The 25,125-nt window shown below is 38.5% G+C and overlaps 1 protein-coding gene across 4 annotated transcripts in view; it reads left to right on the top strand.

The window, feature by feature from the left end:
- Window positions 1-24,183, top strand: part of CPNE4 (copine 4) — a 225,567-nt gene extending 201,384 nt beyond the window's left edge. For all 4 annotated transcript variants that reach the window (XM_053958980.1, XM_053958999.1, XM_053958977.1 and 1 more), the window contains 5 exons: window positions 1,134-1,188; window positions 10,265-10,316; window positions 14,665-14,798; window positions 16,891-17,127; window positions 23,580-24,183. In XM_053958980.1, the coding sequence (XP_053814955.1) occupies window positions 1,134-1,188; window positions 10,265-10,316; window positions 14,665-14,798; window positions 16,891-17,127; window positions 23,580-23,711 (610 nt within the window). In that variant the 3' untranslated portion in view covers window positions 23,712-24,183. The remainder of the gene's footprint in view (window positions 1-1,133; window positions 1,189-10,264; window positions 10,317-14,664; window positions 14,799-16,890; window positions 17,128-23,579) is intronic.
- The last annotated feature ends 942 nt before the right edge of the window (window positions 24,184-25,125 follow it).

The following is a 25,125-nucleotide window of genomic DNA, read 5'->3' as shown; positions in this document are numbered from 1 at the left end:
ATCTCTTGAACTACACCAAAAATATTGAAGCTGCTGGCCTTTCCTGGGAAATTTTAAAAGTTCCAATCATGGTAGTTGGAACTCAACTTTTCCAAGGGCTGTGAAACCCTGTAATTAAATTAGGGTAAACTTAGTCTGATTCATCAGAGGACTGGAGTACAGTTCAGTGACATCAGTGAGACTTCAGGATATGTCTGGAATTAAGCATATGTTTGAGTGAATTGTTAACCTCAAGTGTACGATCAAGTGCTTTGCCGACTCAGGGACAAGACATTCCTTGCAGGTTGTTGTTTTCCACTTTGCCATCTGGGAAGAGGCAGCTTGACAGCATGTGGGCTGTGTGAGACATTATTGCATTTCTGAAAGGGTATTAACAGCCTTGAAGTTTCCAGGTTCTCTGAATCAGGTATTTTTTCTCTTGCAGATCTAACTGGGTAGAATAACCTCACTGTAGTCTCTGAAAGCAAACTGACCATGCCAAGGCATTTTGGCAGGTTATCAGTCAATCTACGCCTAATTAAAATAATCTCATGTTTTAGAGGAACTGCTAAAGATGCAGGTGGAAAGTTTTACAGAACTTGTAGGTTTGGGAACATGAAATTGCCCCTTTCAGATATTTTAGGAATTCCTCTTTGAGCAACTGGAAAACTGTAAGAACCCAAATTTGTAAACACTTTTAATCTGAGTCATATCTTCGCTAGACCCATTTTCTGAGCTGGGGGAGCACATCCATATTGATATGAAATAAATGTTGTTACAGGCTGTCCAGTCAACAAACTCTCTTGCTTCAGCCTGGTAATGCAAAAGAGTGGGTTATACAGACTGGTTATTGTATTTGTGCGGGAAGTACAAGGCATCCTGATCTCAGTATTCTCCAAGTGATTTTAGCTGCCCAAAAGTACTAGGACCTCACCTGAGAAATCTTCCATAACACCCCCCCTACTATCTGTGATCAGCACACAACCCTACTTCTCCAATCAGTACTCTTCCAGTCTGCCATCACTTGACTTAAAAGCCATTTCTGTGCTATTGTGCTGCTTTGCCTTTCCAATGAATGCATACAGAGGAATAAATGTTTATTGTAATGACATTTCTCTATGGGTACTCATACATTTTTTTTCATTCTTTTCCAGTGACAAAATGTTTCCAGCCTTTGGATTTGGAGCAAGAATACCCCCAGAATACAAAGTAGGTGCCTAAGTGTAATTTTCTCATTTCCTTGAGTTACAAGGCACAAAATAAGGGAGAAATGGTGAAAGGCAAGGCAGCCGCAAACAGGAACAGTTCCTCTGCTTGTTTTCTTCCATCTGGCTTTCTCACCCAGTGATACCTCGCTGAAACCAGAAATCAGGCAAGGCTAGACTTAAAATAATTGTTTGACAACACCCAAAATATTTTATGGTATTGGCAAAACTTTGTTAGTGGATGCTAAGAGGAGAAATGATGTTTTGAGCATCCCTTGTTAAACTTCTTCCTGAAAATAAAGACTTGAAAAGATTTTTGCTCTGCGGCAAATTTCTGTGTCATGGTGGACACAGTCAATACCAGGAAGAGAAGTACAAAAGCATGTAGCCGTGCTAGAGAGAAGTGATATTTATAAACAAAACAAAACAAACAAACAAAACAAAACCAAGCAAAACCCAAAACAAAACAAAAAGAGAGTGATGCTGCAATTGTGAGCATAAATATGCCATCTGGTAGGCTTGGAGTGAAAACAGTGAAGTAAAAGAAGGAGCATCCAACAGAGAAATGCCCAAGAAGAAATAAATAGAAATTCAAATCTTTTGTTTTACAGAGGTTGTGTGGTCAGAAGAGTAGTTCTGCATTGATAAGTAACCAAAATCTAGATGGGCACTCTGCAACTCAGATACTATCTGGAAAGGAGAAGTATTAGCATCTAATCATGCAGACTCCATCCAGCCCTGCTCTGGGTTGTGTCTCTGGGCTGTAGCTGAGGTAGGGAGGTGAACACAAGCCAGGTAAGAATTTCTGAGAGGGATTGTGTGCATTAGCCTTGTAAGGCATGAATCAGCAGATGAAAAAAAATGGGCTTGGGCTTCTTGGAATCACTTGCATTTCTGAGAACTAGAACAGTGTGTTCCTCACAGCTTGTAGGTTTGATACCTGCAGAAGAATAACAGTAGTGATGTACAGCAAAGTTGATACATGTCATGCAAACAGATGTCTAAGGTTTTAACAACACTGCTTTCTCAGCTTGCCTGTGCCTGGCAAGGTGTTTTGCCTTGCTTTGTTCCTCAAGGGTAACACCAGTGTTAGTGCTTTCCAAAGTCAGAGATGGCTTCCAGAGCTTTGATATACATTTTAATGTGGTATTAAGAGCTCAGAACATCTGTGTCTGTTGTATGTTTGTTCCAACTGGAGCAGCTGACAACCATCACTGTTATTTAAGGTGGTGTGTCAGAGCCTGGTTGTTCCATCATCTGTGAGGTGACCACTGGTGCATGGGGGAAAATTTACAACTTTTCCAGTCATAGAGAGCCATCCTTATCTAAGGACTGCTTGAAGGAAGGTGTTACTGTGTCAGCTGCAATGGTTTCCTGGTGACAGATAAAGATCCCAGCACAAAGCTGCTCTTCTCAGCCAAAATAATCAGCTGGTAGCACTGATGCTTCAGGTCACATGAGCCTACTGGCAACATACCAGTTTTGTTAGACTCCAGTATCATCCTTCTCACCTGATTGTGAGACCATATTTCAAGCTGGAAAACAGATGTCTTGCCAGAAAGTAACTTCAGGGGTCTGTGTAACCAATTGTTCCTGCAATCACCAACACCATTTGATTTTCCACTTTGGCAAAATTAGTGTTTGGATATTTTCCTGACAAATGGCCTTAAGAAACTCAGAGACTTGCATTGAATTTAGTAGTCCATGCATGAAAGAAGAGTCTTATCCTGTACCATGAGCTCTCCTGAACAGTTTGTCTGTTGCTAACTTCTCAAAGCAAGAAAATGAACATGACTCAGGACCTTCAGACTTTGCAGAGTTCAGGAAAAGTAAGAGTAAACTTCAGAAGATGAGGCTGCTTGCTTGTGGATTACATATGTGTGACTAAATAAAACAAGTCCCAAAGTAAATGGAGATGCAGGTGAAGGCCAGAACAACATCTTGAATCTCTGCTCTGGAAACCTGTGTCAGGAAGTGACAAAGACAAAATGACACGACATCAGCTCACAAACATAATAAAACTTTGAAGAAGACAAGAACCACATTACAGGTTCTTGTCTAAGAACCTGCTTGTCTAACTCTTCTGTGCCACAGATGAGGACAAATAATCAGCTTGGTGTCTGTCATGGGCACGTCCAGCTGGAGCTGCATGAGGAGTTAACAATCATCTGTGCTATTGTTCAGTCCCTCCCTGTGATATTCTACTCTAGTCCATAAAAGTATCTGGCTTCTTAAAATAAAGTATATCAATACTTTAGGGGCCTGCTTGGTTTTGACTGCACTTCTGAATTGAAAGGTATGTCCTTCAACAGTGAAGAGTCACCTTCATCAAGATGCATTATTAAGTAAGTCTGTAAACCTGAAAATCCTTCAGTAATTTAGTCTAACCTGGTATAAACTTAATTCAAAGCCAACAACAATTAGTTTTGTGATAGCAAAGATGCATAGGACATATTGAAGCAGCAGATAAAATTTAAAGTAACAAGGACTGTAGGAAAAAAGTGCTCCCGAGTTTCTTCCTCAACTTCTTATTTCCTGCTGCAAAAATATGGTAAACGTGCTAGACACCACAGCAACAGTGCAGATCTCATGCTATTCAAATGATCTTTTCATGTTTTCAGTCACAGGTATTACAGGCCATACATACCATACATTTGTTTTACTAAAGGAGAGCAGTGCCACTACTGTAACAATTTTACATCTTCAAATTTAGGTTGAATCATTATGAGAACTTCTAAGTTCTGACCCTATCATTTGGATAAATTAGCTTCTCATTAATTTAGAGTGTCTGTTTTCAAGCTTCCAGTCCTAATGAAGTGATCTAACCTGCTCATAGCATGTTAGTCTCTGCACTCCAGCATCTGGTCTTTTATTTCTTTCAGTAGACAGCAAATTGCTTGGGCTATGGAGGAAATTACTCCCACTGCCAAGGGTACCTAAGTAACCATGGAACCCCCATACAACCTAAATAACACAGCTTCCATCCTCAACTATGTCAGTGCCTATCTCTGCAGGCTCCTTATAAATCTCTTGATGTTCTACCCCTTTAAATCTTGTTTTTATTTATGTTTTCTTAAAAATTTCCATTTCAAGAGCACACTGCTATGTTGTGTTGACTTTATTTTCCCTCAGCTCACCTCCAAATGACACACTTCAGCTGTTAGTAGAAAACCAGCAGTTTCTTAGTGGCATAAGGAATCTGTGAAAGTGAAGGAAGCAAGACATACCTTATATATCATTCTTCATCAGTCTAGAGATCTTTCATCTAATATTCAACAATATGATCTTCTTCCACCAAGACCTCACATCACCCTGCTCCTTGATCTAAGTAAATCTCTGAGAGAAATATTTCCCTTGTGGGTATCTATCACACAAAACTTTCAGAATGTTTGTTTGTTTGTTTGTTTTGGTGTTTTGATTTTTGGGGGGTTTTTTTTGGGGTTTTTTTGTGGGTTTTTTGTGGGGTTTTTTTTGTTTGTTTGTTTTTTGGTTTTTTTTTTTCAATGAAAGGGAGCATCTGAGAAGTCTGATGTAAAGTGAAGAGGTGGTAGATAATATGGACTCAGACAGAGCTGTGAAAGGTCACAGTGAAGAGGAGGAAAGAAAGCAAACCATATACACTGACTTTTTAGCAGGCAGGACTCAAAGGAGATGAAAAAGCACACAGCAGCACAAAACTTACTGTTAAAATGAAAAGCAAGTTCAAATTGTGTCAGCCCCATGACAGGTGGATTGCCATTAATGAAGGCCTGTTTCCTAAAGGAGAATTGCAGCTGACATCCAAATAGGTACTAAACAACTTGCAGTTTGTTTTAAGATAGTCCTGGTTATTTCTGTATTTTTAGTGAAAGCTTCCTTCCCTGCTTTTGCTGTGAATGTGTGCTGGAGACAAACTCACTGCAGTTACAGACACAGGGCACCATCTTTACAACCCTAACCTGCACTGGTTTGTTGGACAGGTGAGAGACTTAAGAAGTGCTGTGGTCTTTATGATTCCTGCACTTTTCAGGAGATTGATGGTTAAAATATGTGCAAACCTGACAAAAAAAAAGGACGTGTAGCGACCAAGGGACAAAACAGAATTAGTCTCCTTATCCATGCAAGTTGAATTTAGACTTGGAAACTTGGGCAGCATGTACAAAAATGAAGTATAAAGGGAAATAAATGGCCCAGCTTTGCCAAGCAGAAATATGTACAATGTATCCTAGTGAGAAACACAAGCTTTCCAGCTCCCAAGCTATTTGATTAATGAGCATTCTGAAAATAATAGCTTTTGACTAAAAGTACTTGAAATTCATTAGTGTCTTAAGCTTTTGCAAAATATGCAGGCATTTCATATTTAGTTTTCTGAATGACAGTAGCTTAATAGCGTTCAATTTATTCACTGATAAGAGTCCAACATAGTGCATTTTGGCATTTACACTTGTATGCATCTCTTGTTCATGGATTTTTGACAATCTCTATTTAAATTATTGAGAAAGCATTCCTAAAAATCTGAATTTGTCAGGTTGTTTGTCAAATAATCCTAGTACTATCACCATAGAGAAAAGCTGGAGCTGTTTGAGACATGAAGGTTAATTTCAATTAATTCAACAATCTAGAGAAGGAGAAAAAAGGATTATTAATTTCCAGAATTCAGGCATCCATATTCAGCATTTGAAAATAAAACCCATAGGTTCTTATTAAAAAAAAATGGAAACTCAGTTAAAGGGGTTTAAAAAATGTGTAGGTCAAACTAGAATAACAAGTTTCAATGAAACTTAAATAAAATGCCTTTGCACAGTTCAAAAGCTTTCCAGCAATTTGCTTTATCAATGTTGGAGGATTTATTATTTTTCATATTCCAATTTAGGATTTTTGTTTGTGATTTGAGTTTTCTATCTGAATTCATAAATTTTTTTTTTAAGAAATCTCAAAAATTCTCATCAACTAGGAAATTCTCCTTTCCTTTCAGCCTAAATTAGAAATATTTTTAGCAAGGGCCATACTATGAGGATGAATTTCATCACATCCCAATAAGAGGGAAATAAGTTACCTGCTATGTTAAATCAATGTGATTTTTCTACAAAAGTGGCCATAAGCATATGGAAGTATCGTTATGATTCTTCCAAGAGTCTTATGGGTGCCATCACATTGATGGAAAACTGCAGGTGCTTGTCACTGTATATGTACAGATAGCGGAGGAGGCATTGTACAGTGGTAAAAAAACATTTCTATAGCCTGTCTTAGCAAAAATATTCTGTACTGTTTATTTAATTGTCATATCCTCAGAAATGTTGTCACTGTAATCTATATATAATGTATGGTAGAGCTATTAATTTGCTTGTTAAAAACCTTGAAGGAATTATCTGTGAAATAGTACATTCCTGGTGTAGGAAGTTCCTGTAGTTTAATAATGCCACATCCATGATGGTATCTGCTAAAAATGTATCTGGAGCCCTGCAGAGGGAAAAGATTAATTAATATAAGTGCAACTGACTGTCTTTAGCTACAGGCTTTCACTGCAGTTCTGTGCAGCAGCCCAAGTAACACCAGGCTGATCCCATGTAATCACCTCTCTCCTTCCCTTTTATGCATTGATTTTATGGATTGATGTTAAAGAGAAGGGCTGAACAAAGGGTCAGCTTCATGTTTGAAACTTAGTCCAGGGTTACAAAAACTTAGTCCAATCACAAAACACTCAGGGTTTTGTGAGAACATTCCTTAATGTGAGGCTGACTTCCACCACAGACTGTGGTCTGCAGTTCTTGGCAAAATTCTCTGTGCCAGCTACTGATGTAAAGCAGCCATTCTGTATTTGTGTGACTTGACACATTCCAGGGTTTCCTGACTGTTAGATCAATCCACAATACAAAGCACCCTGGTAAATTATATAAACATGCCTGCTTCTGAACAGCCCAGTGTCTTCTTGTTCCCCCTGAGAATTTCTCAGTCTTCAGTATCTTAGGTTCAGAATTTTGCCTCCTTTTTCTCATTAGTTTATCAGTTCTGGGGTAATCAGTCATTCAAGGGCTGTGTCATTCAATATCGAAAGATACCATTGAGTATACCAGCTTTTGGTTCTCTGTCATCAGCATGGTTTGCCCTTCAGTCACAAAGCCCTTGCAGGTTTAATTAGAAAAAGAGAAAAAAAGGAAAAAAAAAAAAGAAAAAAATGAGGGAAATTCATCACCTTGCACTGTTTGGAAAGCAAAAGCATTGAATGTCTGATCCAAACCACATTTTGACATGGATGAGCTTTATATGGAGTCCTATTAGGTAGCAGCCCAAGTTTAATAAGGCCTTCAGTATGTGGTACAAGTCTGAAGTCTCTGCTGGTTTGGACAGTCTTGAGTTCTGGCCACTATAGGAAAGGCAGCAAAGGGGCAGGTTGAAGCACACTTGGCTTTGCTTAACGGAGTGGAGGATGAGTTCTGAGCATTTGGAGAAACTCTGCTTAAAAAATATCTTCTGTTGCCTTGCCTTGAGTGATGATTTCCTGTTTGTGAACCATCACTGTGCTGCTCAAAGAATTTCTCTCCTTCACATTATACTTAAATCTTGTTTAAATTGTGATATATTACTCAGAGAGCATAGGAAACAAGCCAATGCTTCTGCACATTCATTGTGTTTCCTGTGCTGCCTTCAGGGTACATTTTAACACTGCTCTGTGAATCAGGATGACAATGTATGAGGGCCATTTGCTTTAGGAGGATAGCAGCCAATGCTCAGACAGTATTATTTTTTGGATCATTGTGCACACTGAGTAGACTTGGGCTTTCCTTATTCGCCTGAACTGTTGTCTATTAAATAATAGCCTGGGTGCCATAGCTCTGAACCAGATAAATTGTTTGCATTATGTGATTCTTGAAGAGGTATGGCAACAAAAGCATCCAAATCATGCTTGCATATGAGATTAAAATACTGTTTTCATAGCTTTTGAAAAGATTTGTGTTTTCCTTTAGGTATAATTTCAAATGCATTTGGAATAAAGAAATAAAATCACTGAAGAGGTATAGTGTTGGAAGAATCAGCCTGCAATACATAAACATGCATTGCCATCCTTCTTGCATTTCCAACACAGTTAATGCAAAATACAAAACCCTAAAGGAAAGAGAAAAGCTAATGAACAACAACAAAAAATATCAATGAGCGAAAACTCTCGTAACAGTTCTTGACAGACGCAATTACCTTTGGCCTGCAGTTGGTCATGAGACTGGCAAATACCAACTAGGCAAAATGCACTGAGAGACATTCAGAGCAGCCATGCAGAAGGGCTCTGGAGCACCTCTGAAGTGTATCTGGAAGCCCTGATCTTCTGTGCTGCTCAGTGAGGAACAGAAATAGTGACTTCCTGCATTATCTTCCATGGCCAAGTAGGATAGACTGAATGGACCATGTATAACCCTCTCTAAGACTGATGCTTGGTGTAGGCATGTTGAATGCCTGGCTGGGCTAAGGCAACTGCAGACTTCTCAGTGAGGTTTTGCTTCAGTCCTTTCCCATAATGGTAGAAGTACTGCTTTATTTAACCTCTTAATGGTGGCAGGCATCACTGTGGTAAGCAAGACTAGCACATGATGGGGAAATTCCATTGCTCTATGAAGAACTCTCTTTGGCAGTAATTAGCCAATTTACACCACTTCACTTTCACAGAAGCTTCTCTGCAGTCACATATTTCATCTATGGGACCGTTAGTCATAGACCAATTTCCATACATTGCTGTGGAAACATCTAAACTAGCAAATGAAATAGCAACATCCAACAAATAAATCTCTTCCTGCAAATAATCCTGGTTCCATTGTACATTTCTTTCCATATCACCAGGACTGTTGGCACTTTTGAAGAGCCTACAGAGATTTATAAAGCTTTAAATGTGTATAATTGCAGTTATATAAATGCCTTCTTAAATCTGGGATGATACACTTAAATTCAACTTTAGATTATGCAAATTACCTGCTAAACTCTCGGCCACTTTTTGCAAGTCAAATATACATATGCATATACATATACATATATATATATATATACATATATATATATATATACATATATGTATATTCACACATTATGCATTGTGAGACAAAATCTGAGCTTTTCTCATTCAAGAAAAATTAAGACAAACAGAATTAAGAGACTGGGCTTCAGACCCAAAGAGATTAAAAGGAATCAAGACTTTTCAGTGATCAAAGAAAGAAGTGAAAAGGAATCCGAAAAAAAAAATGCAGGCAAGAATAAACCTTAAAGAAGAATTCTGGAACTGGAGACTTACAGTGTCTAACATTATTTAAGCATATAAAAGACAAAATATTTTGTTTCATTAGAAAAATCAGCTACTTTGTTGTATTCATGGTGAGTTCTTTTAGAAAACAGCTCTGTAGGATTTAATAATAGACAGATTGAGAGACACAAAGAGAGAGAGAGATTGGAATATTCACCACATGCAAGGAAAACCAAGAGTGTTCAGGATTTTTTTTTTAATTTATTACCCCCTAGAGTGCTCTAACATTTTAACCAACTTAGACTCCAATACTTCTTACACTACTATTGCACAGTGGATCCTTGATTTCTCTGTAGAATTACTTTCCCAGTACTCCTTGGCGTTAGATGAGGAACTGTTCACTCCGAGAGGTCAGGATGCACAAGTGAGCTGAGTTTCTGCAGTCACTGCTGTATCACAACATGCTTTCTCTCTCCTGCAGTCTGAGATGCTGTGCTAGGGAGAGCTGGCATTTAAATGGCCTCAGCAATAGATTCCTCTTCTGTGCCCAGCATTGATAACCCAATCCTGACACCATGTTTATATGACTTTTTAATGTATTTGGATGGGTTTTCTTTGTGCTTTTGTTTTGTTTTGTTTTGTTTTGTTTTGTTTTGTTTTGTTTTGTTTTGTTGTTATTGACAAGTTTGATTCCAGTTTTGCTTCTTTGGTTCTACAGAGAGCTCCAGCTGGGACTGTATTTCACACTTAATGGCTGAAAGCTTGAAAGGTCTCCGGTTTACCACAGAAGAAATGTCAAGAGTGTTTAACCAAGTGTTAACAAGTCTTCTTGGAATAATTTTTCTGACAACCGTCTTCTTTTCTTTCCATTTATCTGTAGGTCTCTCATGACTTTGCAATCAATTTCAATGAAGACAATCCAGAATGTGCAGGTAACGCTCACAGTAGGACAGACTGCCATAGTTTTGCTGTGTGCAAAATATGCTTTTTTTATTGCATCACCTGAGTATTATTCAAAGTGGTTTTATTAAAGAGGGCAGCTAGGATTTGGGGACCTGATATGCTCCAAACCATTGAGCTTAGCTTTAGAAATCTTGCAAAGTACCATACAATAATTTCCTGAAAAGTAGGTGGACATTCAGCACTTGGGCTTCTTGGAATCACTTGCATTTCTGAGAACTAGATTAATTTAAAATCTTCAGCTGCCTCAACACCATAGGTTGTGCTGCTAAGAAGGTCAGGATATTAAAAAGCAGGCTGTGAACCTCTGTGATCAAAAACTTCCTCAGTTTAGAGCCAGTTCTTTGACCAGACCTATAGCCTGCTGCAAGTCAAGGGCAGGGAAGCAGCTGATTACTATTGTGGTAGAAAGAAACCTACTTTCCTGAGAGCAAATACAGCAGGAGGCTACAGAGTAAGATACTGGTATGTTCTATCAACAGTCATTAATCCTTGGTAATCAGAGGCCAGATTTATGTAGCAGATGTTGCTCTATGTCTTATATTTGCAAGTGAGATCTGCAGTGACTGATGCTCTTTTTTTAAAATCTGCTGCCACAATTCAAACATTTTGTAAAAGACAATAACAGGAAAATGACCTCTAAACCCAGTAACAGTTAACAGTCTTGCTCAGGTGATCATTGCTGTCTAAAATCCACAGGTTGTTATTCGCCCTTATCCTTCTGCTTCCATCCAGATACTGAACTGGATATTTCAAAATGCTCTTCCTGTTCAAAATTTTGTAGCTGCTCCTTTTAGGCCTTCTCAGGCTTATTAGTGGCTTTCTTTTGGGCATGGGCAGAAGACATGTTCAGATGAGAGCTAAGATGCAGAGAAATGAAGTGAGGAAAAGAAGAGAGGACAAGCAATTCAAGGGAAAGACATTAAAGAAATTTGGAGTTCATGCATCTTAAGTGCAAGACCTGTTTTTGGTTCAGTGGGCATTCCTGCTTTGTTGTTGCACTTGAATTGTTGGACTGCCCCAACCTTTGCAGGTCATATGCTTGAAATGCAATTGGGCATAAGTCCTACAGCTGCCTGGTGTGCTCACACAGCTTTTTCCATTGCTTTTAAGGAGTTGAAAGAAGCATAAGTTACATGCATGCATCTAGAAGTGCCTATAAGCTTGTAAGCCAGCTTGATGTTGAGACTCCAGTGTGGGGATGGGGTGGGGAAGCAAAAGAGATCTCAGAATTCCATCTGGACCATCATATTTAATAATGTGTCATTAAAACAGTTATCAGTGGTCAGCATTAGGTGATAACATATTTTTATGCATGTAGTGTTCAAATAGAGCTTTGTTTCTCAATCCAGCTGCAGGATATTTGTGACCCTCTGCAAACTACAGAGAAAAGCTCTATCAGTCCATGCAAAGAACACTTATTTTTATCCCCTACCCTTGCTGCTTCTTTTGAGTTCAAGGCTAATTCTTTTATCACACTGGCATTGTTATATAATAATTTTTATTGATTGAAAAGGCTGCCACACCTAGTTGGTGCCAGGAGCAGAGTTTGGACAGACAAACCCTCTGTAAGTAAGGGATTTACTATCCAAACCACACTCTGTGTGCAAAACTAAATATAACAATGGAAATGAAAGGGGGTAAAAAAAAAAAAAAAACAGGAAGGAGCTGCTCTATGAAGCTTGGCTTATGTCACTTAATAATTTAAACTTTATTTGTATCTTGGAATAAGACTCAGTTATCTGATAAGCTAGCCCATCACCTGAAAGGAGTTCTAGGCCTAAGAAAACATTAAAAAAATCATTGCAGCATGAAAGAATGCCAGGGAAGAAATTTTGCAGTATTTACACGTGTATCTACAAGATATTAAAAGCACTTGTTTGTCTTAAAGGATACCTTTTAAAATAATACCCACCTGAGTGAAAGCAAGAAGAGGAGACAAACCAGAAAATGTGTTGTTTAATCCTCTGCTGCAGCTTGCTCATCTGGTGATGGGTGTCTCATGCCTGTCATGGGTGCTTGTTTGTTCTGTGATGTTTTCTAGATGCTTTCACTGTATTAGGTGTCACAGGGAGCAGTAACATCAGCAAGTCATGTGGAGAAAGGATGCAAGAGTGAGAACGAGATAAAGTGCTTAGTGATTACACTATTTTACCTTGTAATATCTAGCATACTTGCCAGAAAATAAAGTAAAATTGCTTAAGAGTGTCTTGTTTTAAACAAAGAAAGAGCGGTTGGATGTGATATAAAAAGTATGTGTCTATTTTGCCTTTGAGGAATGAAGTCCTTCTCTCTGTGGAAGCAGAGCTTTTGCTGGCACAAGGTAGTGTGAAGCACCACTCTACATACAGGGACTGTATATTGAGATGAAGAGCACTGGAATTCATAAAATAGGGATATCCTCACCTGTTACCATTTCCATTCTTGAAAATTTTAGTATTTATAGTATATATTTAGTGTATTTATAGTATTTTATTTTTATAGTCTTGTAATTAACACTTAGTTTATTATCTGAGGAAGAAAGTAGGGAAAAAACTCTAGTCTGAATGAGTGTTTCTACACATCTGTCTTAAACTCATATATGTATGCATACACTGTATTTCATTGGAGATGCTGAAAGTGGATTCCAAATAAAAATGCAAAGAGTTGAATTGTGAAAAAAAAAATGCACATGTGCCTAAGATAAAGGAGTACAAGAACATGAAGCTACAAAGTTTCATATCCTGTTGAGTTGGGATTGGATGGATAGTAGATATTTCTAAAATATATTAATCTGAGAAAGCAAATAAGAAATTATGTTTCTCAAACATGTCTCTTTCTAAGATGAGAGCAACTTTCTGACATGAACAACACTAAATCTCTGTGGAATGCAGGGAGTAAGGTTTATCTTACATTATTTTACTGCATAAGAAGAAAAGTACAGTGTATCTTGTCATCATCTTAGGGAAGATTTATGACGCCTTCATGCAACATCATTAAGTATATGTAATGAAATCCTTACCAAGTTTAAAACTGGGAGTTAAAAAAAGGTCAGTTTTGCAATATGTAATTTAGTCACTGGAATTACCAAGGGACATTTTGTAACACTACTTTACATTCACAGCTATAATTGGAGCGAGTTCTTTTGTTTGTTGGCACTGCAATGGAAAAATATATCTGTGGCTGTCTCTAAAGAGAGAAAACTGTGTTCTCCAACACTTTTTCATAGGAGTGTATGTGTGTCATTGTAAAACAATTACAACTCCCTGTCATTTGTTAGTAGTAAGTCTGCACCCATCTATCCTGTAAATATGGTTGGGTAAAAAATCTGACGAGTGAGCGAGTCTCCTTGCAAATTAAAACTGGCTTAGGATCTTACCAAAGCCATTTCATTCTTCAGCATCCTTTGCAGAGCTTTTCAGTCTATCGCCTTCTTTCCAACATTAGACCTCTAATCCTTTAGGTCTGGTAAGCTGGGAGTTCTGAATGGGGATGTTAATGTGCATCACTTCAAGAAATCCTTCTTCTCAATGATTGAAAATACCAATTTCCACTCTGTGATCTGTCAAGTGTGTGAGCAAAGAAGTCTTTGCTCCCTGGTCTGACTATACATCCTGAAATGAAAAAGCCAAAAATAGCTAGTTCTCCATCAAAATTTCTCATCTAAAGCATATTTTTCTGTAGGCTGCAAAGCATCCTGCTGTTTCTTCCAAGGTCTCACAGCTTTTGGTCATAGTCAAATTCAACCAATGAGTGATTATGCAAATTAACCCTGAAAAATTATTTTCTTAGCACAGGAGAGTGAAAGGATGTTTTGAATTCCTTAACAGCTTTAGGGCATAAGTACAAAGGACAAATTTGTTGGCAACTGCCATGATAAACAAAAATATTTATCTGAAAAAGATAAAGAATTGTTGAAGTGTTTCCTAATGTGTGTCTAGCCTTTCACCATGAATCTTAGTTGTTAATCAGGAAGCTATCATACCTTAAACTGAGAAGAATGGAAGCAATGGCATTGCAAGCTCATAGCTGAAAATTAGACATTAAAAGCTGCTGGGAAGGAGAAGCATGGTAGAATGAATTATATATTACAAACTAGATTCCAAGCAGCTAGAGACAGATTCCTGGAAATTATCTGAAGTTGCTAGTCCTTGCTTATTGTGTAGTATTTTTGATATTTTCATTAAGAACTCACCTTTCATTTACATTTTGAACAAGCTTGATATTGGCAATGTGCTTCACTTCTTTTTTTTTTGTTTTTTTTTGGGGTTTTTTTTTGGGTTTGTTTGTTTGTTTGTTTGTTTTTTGTTTTGTTTTGTTTTGTTTTGTTTTTCATGCCAGGAATACAAGGTGTTGTGGAAGCTTATCAGAGTTGCCTTCCCAAGCTGCAGCTGTACGGACCAACAAACATTGCTCCCATCATCCAGAAAGTGGCAAAATCTGCATCAGAGGAGACCAACACCAAGGAGGCCTCGGTAAGGGGAAAAAAAAAACTGTGTTTGCATTTTTTTCTTGCCTTATGATGGATCTTTTGTAGGCCATCAAAACAAGGCCTTTTAATGAAGATTGTGCCTTCACAGTTTTTATTAACTGCCTTCACAGAAGGCAGCTTAAACCTGTGTCAGCTGGAACAGAGTATCCAGTCTTTCTAGCTTTGATTGTCACTGCTTTAAACTCCTTCCCATTGAGCTATTTCCTGCTTTTAGGGCTGTTTCATTGTAGCATACCCAGTTCTTCACTGTGGAAATAGAAATGGCACTACTAAAGTTTCAAAAATTGAGCATTGAAGCCCTAAAAGTTTTGGTTGTACCAGGAGATGAGTTCAAATGATTCCCTACTCAGACTACCCAATTTCATGTCTCGGGCACAGGCTGTACTAAAATTTTTCTAGTTCACCTAGAGAACTTTTCCAACTCTTCATTTGAAAATTGTAAGGATACAGTTTTCAGCTTGTTATTAATGATGAAGTCATTTGTGTCTTTCAGAAACTGGACGACAAATCTGTTAGCCTGCACCTGATAAAAACCCCAGGACAGATTTCTTGGGCTAAAAGACTTACATAGAAATAATGTTTTAAATGTACACCCTTGAGATGCATTAAGTTTATTTTGATCCTACCTTGAAGACAGAATGGGAGAAAGGGAGAGCGAGAGAAATGGAGGGAATATGTGAGCGAGTAGATCTGAGCCATTTACAAGAGCAGTGCTGTAAAGGAGTAAAGGATGTAAGAGAGACACTGTGTACTGCAGCATGAAAAGTGACTAAGTACAGAACAGAATAGAGCTGTGCCTCATCACCTGGCCCAGATCACCTTTCCCTAAGCTTTCTTCATGTGCTGGGCCTTTTTTAAGTCCTATTAGGGCAGCAGTTATGAAATATTTCTCTTCATGAGTCTGGGCTTGTGACTGATATTTACAAGAGCATGCAGTGACAGAACGAAGGGTAATGGCTTCAAACTGAAAGGGAACAACATTAGATTAGGTATTAGGAAAAAAATCTTTACTGTGAGAGTGGTGAGGCACTGGAGGTTGCCTGGAAAAGCTAAGATTACCCCCTCCCTGGAAGTGTTCAAGGACAGGCTGGATGGAGCTCTGAGCAACCTGGTCTAGTGGAACGTGTCCCTGCTTCATCATCTGTTCAGCCTAGATGATCTTTAAGGTCCCTTCCAATCCAAACCATTCTATGATTCTGTGATTCCACTGTTGTTTCCAGAACCTTGATAGTACTTAGGGTCCCAGTCCTAAAATGGGGAATTGCTATGTTTGAATTTCCATAGCCACCTAATCCTAAAGGTGGGTTAAGGTCCTATAAGGTGGCTTACTCTATTCCCAGTGCTGTTTCTGATCTAATATGCCTTACTGAATAAGTTCCTTCATTCTATACCTAAATTTCCCTCTTTCTATCTGAAAAACAATTTATAGTATGAATGTTCAAGATGAAGTTTTCTCCCTGCATGTTTTGTTTTATTTGTGGCAGGACAAGAGGATAGGAACACTTTGAGTTTATACCGCTGTATATACATAAATATTATTAATGTTTCGTGTGTTGGTATTGCTCATGCAAAATGACCAAATCCTATGATTTGTTCATTTTTCTTATTAATGCACTATAAATTTCTTATAAATGACTCCAGCTGTCCAGCAATTAATAAAGGGTCCAAGTAAGGGCCACTCTTCACCATTACCAAGTGAAGATATGTCATAGCTCATGATCCCAGTTCAGTGGGCTTTGGAGATTTGGGAGAGAAATGACAAGCTCACCAAATTGCTTGCTCTCCACTAGAGAATGAGAAAACCTCTCTTTGGGGCTCTGTATGAAGAATATGAAGATGGATATATTCCTGCCTTGCTCTCCTCAGGGACCCCATTACCCTGCAGAGGAGAAATTAGTAGCTGAGGAACTTGCAATGGAAAATTCTGTATAGTCAATATAAAGGTTCTTTTCTCTTTAAAAAGGTCCATGAGTGAGTTACCAGAAACACTTTTATACTTTTTAACTTAATAGGTTAAGCAGCTTTGGACTATTAACAAATGACATAATTTTTCACTTCTTGTCCAACTACTTCAGCAATACTTCATCCTGCTGATCCTGACGGATGGCGTCATCACAGACATGGCTGACACCAGAGAGGCCATCGTCCACGCCTCCCACCTCCCCATGTCAGTCATCATCGTCGGGGTGGGCAACGCTGATTTTAGTGACATGCAGATGCTGGACGGTGATGACGGCATCCTGAGGTCTCCCAAGGGCGAGCCTGTGCTTCGAGACATTGTCCAGTTTGTGCCATTTAGGAACTTCAAACATGTAAGCTGGCTTTTCCATCCTTGCCACAGAAGGATGAATGGGTACAGTGAATGATTCAGGAGGCTGGGCTTAACTTTGCATATGCATGAAGTGTTGAGTAAGTCCGTGGCATTATTGTGTCAGAAACAGTAAAAAAAAGGAATCAGAATGTGCTCCATCAGTGAGTTGGTGAGGGTGGGAAAGGAAGAGATGAGACACAATCCCTGTGTTTTTTTGTGGTGCCAGTCCTTGTTTCCACTTCCTGCCTGATTTAATTTGGCTACTTTCCCTGCCTTATATTTCATGATGTCTGTTTTCCATTCTCTTTTGCATCTGTTCTATTACGACTACTGTATTCTGCTTTCCATCCCTTCATTTCCACAGGCAGATTAAATGGCTTTGAATTTGTCCTCACAGTGTTCCCCAGAAGACTGTTTCTTTATTGAGATTTGGTCCCCGAGCTCTCGAATGCAGGATAATCCACCCACAGCATCCTGGTTGCCTTCAAACCCTTTCCCAAATTCTGTACAAGAACACAGGCAAGAAAGTGGCATTATTGAGAGCTTCCCTCTGCCCTCAGCTAGCTGTTCCTGACTGAGGCCAGTGTGGTGTAGAAGACACTTTGTAGGAAAGAAAGGAACAGAACCGGCATTAAATTGCCAAATCTAAAGTAAAGCTTTGGTCATGAACTTTTCTTCTCAGTCACCTGTCCTACACTGTACCACCTGTTCCAGGGACTTTTCAGCAGCAGGATAGGCACAGCATTCACCAGCAGAAGGGGCTTTCCACACCCAGAGGAGTTTTTCAGAGCTCTTTTCCTCCATATGGAGACATGCATTGTGTTCCTCTGCAACGCTGATCCCATCCCTTTCCTACCCTTTTTCCATCTTTCTCTCCCTTCTTTCCTCTCACTTCTATTACATTTATTTGGTTCTCAAGGCAGTTTTTTTGCTCTGTCTAGGAAGGATAGCCTCCATATTTGATTTGAGAATTTCTTTACCTCACAGTACAACTGACTCATTCTCCACATGAGATTGCTCTTTTCAGTCTGCTCCCATACACTACAGATCCTTAGATTTGGACATGTAACAGCCAAGTTCTCAACTCTAGGCTGGTTTTCACACTGCTTACATTTCTTTTTTAATTTAGTTTCTCTCTTAGTTTTTCTGGGATTTTTGTCACCACATGAGCTTTTTTTTTCTGTTTGCTACTTCCAAAATACCTTCATTTTTCTCTTTACAAGGGTTGTTCTTTTTTTCTCATTTCAAAATGCAATTTTGCAATATTTGCCTTAGATCTAGACACACTTCTTACTTTCACAAACTCTGCTGAGGAGCAAGAGAAACAAACTTGTTCCTCTTTTCCTTCTGGCTTTATGTAAGCCATGGATACACACAGGAGGGAAAACTCACCTTATGCTATTAGTTTGGTGCCACCATGCCAAATAGCTGCAGATTGTCTGAGTTGCAGACAAACACATTTCTGTGCTGACAGGGGCACACAGCCACCTACCTGCTGAGTCAAAGTATGAGCACAACCACCTCAGAGCTTGTGATTCCTTCAGCACATAATCACAAGTGTGTAGTGCTGCACTGTAGTCATTGGAAAAGTGTCCAGAGCTGAGTTATTTATGGGCTAGTGGGAGAGCTACTTTTAATTAGGTGAAAACATGTTTCTGCAAGGAACTGGCAAAGCCAGCTACATTTGTTATTTTTAGTTTCACTCTGTTTTTTTCAATGAAGCTAAAATAATCCTGGATTTAGTAGATTAATGCTGACAGTTGCAGTTCTGGGCTCTAAATATATTGTGCCCCTGGTGTTAACTTGTGACTGAATCTGTGGCAGTGTTACTGCCAGCACTGGTCAAATGACAAGCATATATTCTTTTTAGCTGATTTAGATTAACTTCCCCAGTATTGGGAGAGGAATGCAATCTTTATGTATTCTTTTTGTTAAATAGTGATATTTTTCTCCCTCTTTCAGTAGCAAAGATAATACAGGTATAGAGATAGATTTGTATTTGCTCTATCAGAAAAGTTAATATATTTCATGCAACCTGATATTTAGTCTGTTTATTGTGATCTTTCAGCTTTTCAACAAATGTCAGCGTAATGGATGAGTGCTTATAAAAATAGTCACTTCTGGTTGAATTTCTTTATTGTCATATCCCAAATAATCTCTCTCTCTCAACAAAGTGACATTCACATCTTCCTTGCTTATTTAGCACTAACAAAAGACCATATATCAGCTAGTGCAATAATTTTTCATGGGAGAAATGAGTGTGATGTTTTGATTCAAATTTATTTTTCCCCACAGAGGAAATGCAGATTTAACACATTTGGGAGATTTTTGTCAGATCAGTTCTGACCAAACACAAGAATTTACATACATCAGCATATTACTTTTGAAAACTTTAAGCAAAATACATATTTAGGTAAAAAACCCATTCCTTTTGTCAATGTACCTTGTGTTAATTAATTAAGTAGAAAAAAAAGTTGAAAGATCTTTTTAGAAAGATTAAAAATCAAATTGTATAAGGTTTATAGGTTTTTCTGATAAATCAAGTATTTACTTATTGCTAAATCCATATTATATCTATTAATGACAGAAGAAGAGAATAAAATGTTATGCGTGAGCATTTATTTTTTTGTTTTGCTGGAAGAGTAAACCAAAATTCCCTTGGAGTCAACCCAAGCAATATTTTTTTTTTTCATTACTTGTAATCTCAGATCAGCTTGGAACTCAAAATCTCATATCTATCCAAAGAGATAAAAAATAATCTGTGCAAAACCTTCCCCTTTGAGAAAATGGAAGGGGGGGAGAAGGAAGTTATGAAAATAACCTATAGAACTAATCCCTTTTATTTTATAAGTTTGACTTCAGAGAAGGTTCTGAGCCTGCACAGCACTCACAGAGGCATTTGACACCTTTCAATTAGTTATTCACGTACCTAAAATCTTATACCCACATCAATGTTTTACTGGCTTAAGAGTCAGTGTAGACTCTATTCAGCAGGCTCTATTATAGGGGTTTAATCTCCTATGCAATCCAGTGCAGCAGAAGTACTTCAATAAAACATCTAAGATCTTTCTCTCTCTTTAAGAAATATCTTTGAAGCCATCAAAATAATAATAGCAACTGTAGTGAGTCTTGGCAAATCCTGTAGTTTTAGAGGCTTGATAAAATCAAGGTAACCATTAACACTTAAAACATGTCCCATTTTATGGTGGGTGACATATGCCATTTGCTAAAGGGGAACATAACAAACAAAGGAAACATATTTTTCCTGAATCCAAGTGACATTTTTCTCTCTATAATCATCACCACCCCAGTAATGTGAGTGTCCTTCACCTGAAACTGTAAAACAGTGATGCTCCATCATGGAAACGCACTTGAAGAAAATCACCTGCCTCAATGCATTCACAGTTATATTTTAAGAAATTAAATTTTCTGCCTTTGGGATGTATGATATATTAATCTGATGCTACAGGTAGATTGTATTCCATTCTGCATTGTATTTAATCACAAAGGTTAACAGCTGTGACTTAATAACACATCACAAAAGAGTATGGAAATCACAGCTCATAACCACTGCAAGGAGCAATGTTTTGCACTATGCATTATAGTTAAAGCTATATTGTGAAGCTATAAAACTGAATCAACAGTCATTGGTAGTACACACCAATTATGGAATCATAGGGGATTACTTTCCTGCTGCTGACTGATCTGACTGTTGTGTATCAGCTATCAAATGATAACTATTCATCTTGAGGTGCTTATTGCTAGAATGCTCTTTAAGCAGTCAAGAAAATGTTACAGTAAAACATTAATTTAATGTCCCATCTGTGGTAAAGACCCAGCAAAGGCAATCTTTACACAACACTGATGAACTGGGTCTGTGTTTTAGCTTAGAAGTTACTGAGCGTAATTCTCACTAATAAAAATGCTGCTTTGCACCATCTGATCCGAAAATGAGAGTGCTTTAACACCACAAAAATTATGTAAGGTACAGGTGGTACAAATTATCAGAGAAGAAACCAACCTCAAGCCTGTTTTTGGGACATTCCCTGCTAGAAAGAGCACCAGGACCAAGTGACATCATTGGCATGATGAAACTCAGTAAAACAACAGCTGCCCATGCTCAGACTGAAGTACAGGTAAAGCCAGCTACCCCAGGGCAATCCTGCATGGGGCACATATTGCCTGTGAGCCTGTGGGCACAGTAAATATTTTTGCCTAAACCTCAATGAAAGGCTTTTCACTTGAGGACTCCTGAAGTGGCAGTGATTCAGCTGTACATCTGAGCCCTGCCAGAGCCTGTCCTGAAGGGCTGACCCTTCGTTCAGGAGGAATGGATGTGGCTTCAGAAGAGAGAAGTAGCAGAGGGAGGATGATGCACAGCAGTGAGTGCTGTTGGCCCAAAGTTCAGAACATGTGAACTACACAGATCCAGAGAAGCTGATGCCAATGCTCCTGCCCAGCATTTTTAAAGACAGAGCAGACTGAAGTTTCCAGATTGCTACAGCTTATGTGTGCAGTGCTGGCTCAGGGCTCTTCCCCCACTCCCTGTTTTTACCTCTGTGTAGGGTTGTATTTTTGGTAAGGTAGCACAGAGGTAGGCTAAGGTATGTACAGCTTTGACACACTGGGAAGGAGTGAAACACTAATTTTCAATAGCATTGTAGAAATCAGCCATTTGTGTGATTCCAAGAGGTATTTTCTGATTGTTTTAGCTGGAACTAGATGAACTTTAAGGTCCCTTCAAACCCAAATCATTTAATTATTCTATAAAACAGGTTCAGGCAAGAATAGGGCAACTCTGGAAAACCATGCATTTCCATTTTCAGGATTAAAGTGAATGGGTTCTGTTACTGTGTAACACTTTAGAACACTTGCTGCACTGTCACATAAAGTATGCTCTATGCTTTGCCAATTTGTTCATACAGAAATGTTCCAAGCTTTTTTGGCTGCACAGATATTTTGGTATAAATGTCACAGTCGGGAAATACCAGTTAATTTTGTTACTAATCCCATACATGAGTCAAAATACAAAAACACAGGAAAAAAACCCCAACTGTTTCTGATTTTGCCAACATTATCTTTGTATTTGCAGTATTATAATATTTGATACTGGAATTTCTAGTAGCCTGAAGTTTTCTTCACCCTTGGATTAGCATGCCTACAAATAGATAACAATTTACATTCTATGTCAACCAAATTTTAAGACTCTGTGAGGATAAGGATGCCACCCCATGAAAAAGAGTAGGTTAAGAAACAGTCAATATAACTGCTTTGTGACCTGGTAGTTTTGCAACTTGGCTGATAACACTACAGACAGCGAGGAGGAAAGTGTTCATTAATTTGGGAAAAAGTACTTGGTGTGCAGAAGAAATATGATCCAGCCAATGGCTGAGTTCCCATGCATCATCTGAAATGCAGTCTGCACTCTCTGGAGATAAATACATCAATTTAAACCTCACAAAATGACATTTAAGTGTTTGCATTTTTACTGCATTTCTGCGGTGGGCTCAAAGGGAACACGTCCAAGAAGGCTGGCTCCAGAGGACTTGGAACCAGCTCTACCCAAACACTTAGTAACAAGAAAATCCAAAACATGGGGCAAGAGGGTGCATGGGAGAATGAGTCCAGCTTTGTCACTGCTGACTTCAGAGGCTGAGGAATATCCATGCAGCACACGCAGGTAATGGTTGCCCACAAAACATCTACAGGCCTCTCTGCTTAAAATGAAGCATTATCAGGGTGTGAGGCAGAACTTTTTGTGGTTGATGGAGGGCAGGGTTTCTCACTGCACTGAGGGAGAGCCCTCCTCCCTGCCTGGGGTGAAAGCCAGTGGCCATCTCTATATCTGTCCCTACCTTTCACGATCATCAGCTCTTAGTCTGGTGGACACTTGCCAATATTACATTGCAGGAAGAGCTTTAAAGCCTCCACCAAGCCGAGGATAGAAGCTTTCTTGTAACCATGGTTTAATTCCAATAAACACAAAGTATTTTTTACTGACTTAAAAACTTTCCCAGCCATTAAAACACCATGCCAGATTCTGAGGAGCAGAATGGTGATGAAGGCCTCCCTTTCACAGCGTTGTCCATTCATGTTCAGCTTGGAGCTCTGAACACTGATGAATGAAGTCTTTGCAGCTTTTTATTGTGATATGGGGCTCTCCCAGAGTGCAGGGAAGTTCAGTTACCCTGAACTTAAATTAGTCCAAATGGACCTGAAGTCACACAGAACATTTTTGCCTTTAGTATACTTTTGAGGCAGCTACAGCTCCATACCTAAACTGACTCATAAAATGAGTTTCCAGCAATAGTGTGATTCACTTTAAGTCTTTTTTGCCTTCCATCTCTGTATCATACTTCCTCCCTTGATATCATGGCACCAATGCCTCTAAAACCCATGGCACTTCTAGCAGAGAGCCAGGTTAATGCTTGTGTTTTCTACCATTTCCTGCAGGCATCCCCAGCTGCTCTAGCAAAAAGCGTTTTGGCTGAAGTTCCAAACCAAGTCGTGGACTATTACAATGGCAAAGGGATAAAACCAAAATGTATGTCAGAGTACGAGTCTTCCAGGACACTAGCTCCATGAAACTGCCTGCACTCTTTTACAAAATTTAAAAAGAGAAATGCTACTGTCTACAACTACTGTATTTAAAAATGAAACAAAAAAAAAATAGCACGTTTTGGTGATTTTTAACTAAAATACCTTTTTTTTTTTTTGCATGTGTAGCCTAAAGGCTTAAATCTGTTAAGCAGTTGTATTGTTGAAAACTTTTTATGAGAAAAAAAATCCAGAAAAAAAAGTGAACTCTTTACATTACAGCATGTTGCCTTGAAATAAAAAAGTTATCTGTATCTGGTTTTTATACAGGTTTGTTGAAATTTTGCTAAATTTCTTATATTTACACTGTAAAGCATTTTGAAATATTTATTGAGAGTCGATAGCCAAAATGTCTTTGGTCTAATCTGCTATGAACTGAGAGATTTTTCAAAATGGCAGATGCATGAACTGTATTTTGCATGTTTAAAATAAAAACAACACAGTTTTGCAGTTGTCTTTATTTCTCTCTCTGCCACAAGGCTGCCTGCTTTCAATTTCCATGTTCCAAGGGAAGGGTAATAGAGTGTTTCAAGAGATACCTGACATGAAGCACGGGCATTTCTAATGTTAGCACCTTATAACATGGATACCCAAACAAGCCCGCTCAATCTGTGTAGTAGTAACTTTTCAAAAGCCTGACAAATCCAGCTGTTACAAAGTGTTCAGACCATAGCTGTAAAGAGATCTGGCTTGGAGAGCATGATCCATCAGGACTGCATGTCTTAAAACATGCCAACTTAATCCAAACAGTCTGGCTGGCTTTCAAACAGCCATATATTTTGGCTATCCAATTTTATAACCTCTTCTGTATGGGAATTCTTATTTTGTTTCATTTGTGTTTTTAAATCTCACATGCAGTATCCAACTCTATGTGGCACATTTTCCAAATGAAATTTTGAATGGCCTGATTTTGTGACAAGCAGTGATTTGTAATTTCATCCTTACACAGATCACCTGTGTGTGATAGAAGAACTGGTTTTTACCAAAAGAATATTGAAGCCACTTTAAAAAAAAAAAAAATTAAAAAAGAGGGGAAAGAACAGAATGGTGATGGATTGCATTTTCCATTGAAATATTTATATCTGTAAATGAAGAAATTAGATTAATATTTTTTGTGTTTGAAGGATGTGACTTGTTAAAAACTAAGGAGAAAATTTGACAAAAAATAATCTATGTGAGATTGTCCAAAAGGCACAACTTTGGATGAGTTGTACTCCCACTGAATTAAAAACATTCTTGTTGCTAGTTCCTGAAGAAGCTGTTTGGGGCCAGTGCTGAATATTTCGGCAACCATCCCCTGTAAGCAAGGGGTTTTGGTTAAGAAAAACATATTTTTAAATACGTATTTAGGCAGGTAACGTAGTAATCAAGCTCCCTGATTCTCCTTTAGAGGTAACTTCAA

The sequence above is a fragment of the Vidua chalybeata genome, chromosome 1 (genome assembly GCF_026979565.1).
Source record: "Vidua chalybeata isolate OUT-0048 chromosome 1, bVidCha1 merged haplotype, whole genome shotgun sequence".
Classification (NCBI taxonomy): Eukaryota; Metazoa; Chordata; class Aves; order Passeriformes; family Viduidae; genus Vidua; species Vidua chalybeata.
The sequence above is the reverse complement of the archived record's forward strand: the minus strand, read 5'-3'. Positions and strand labels throughout refer to the sequence as shown.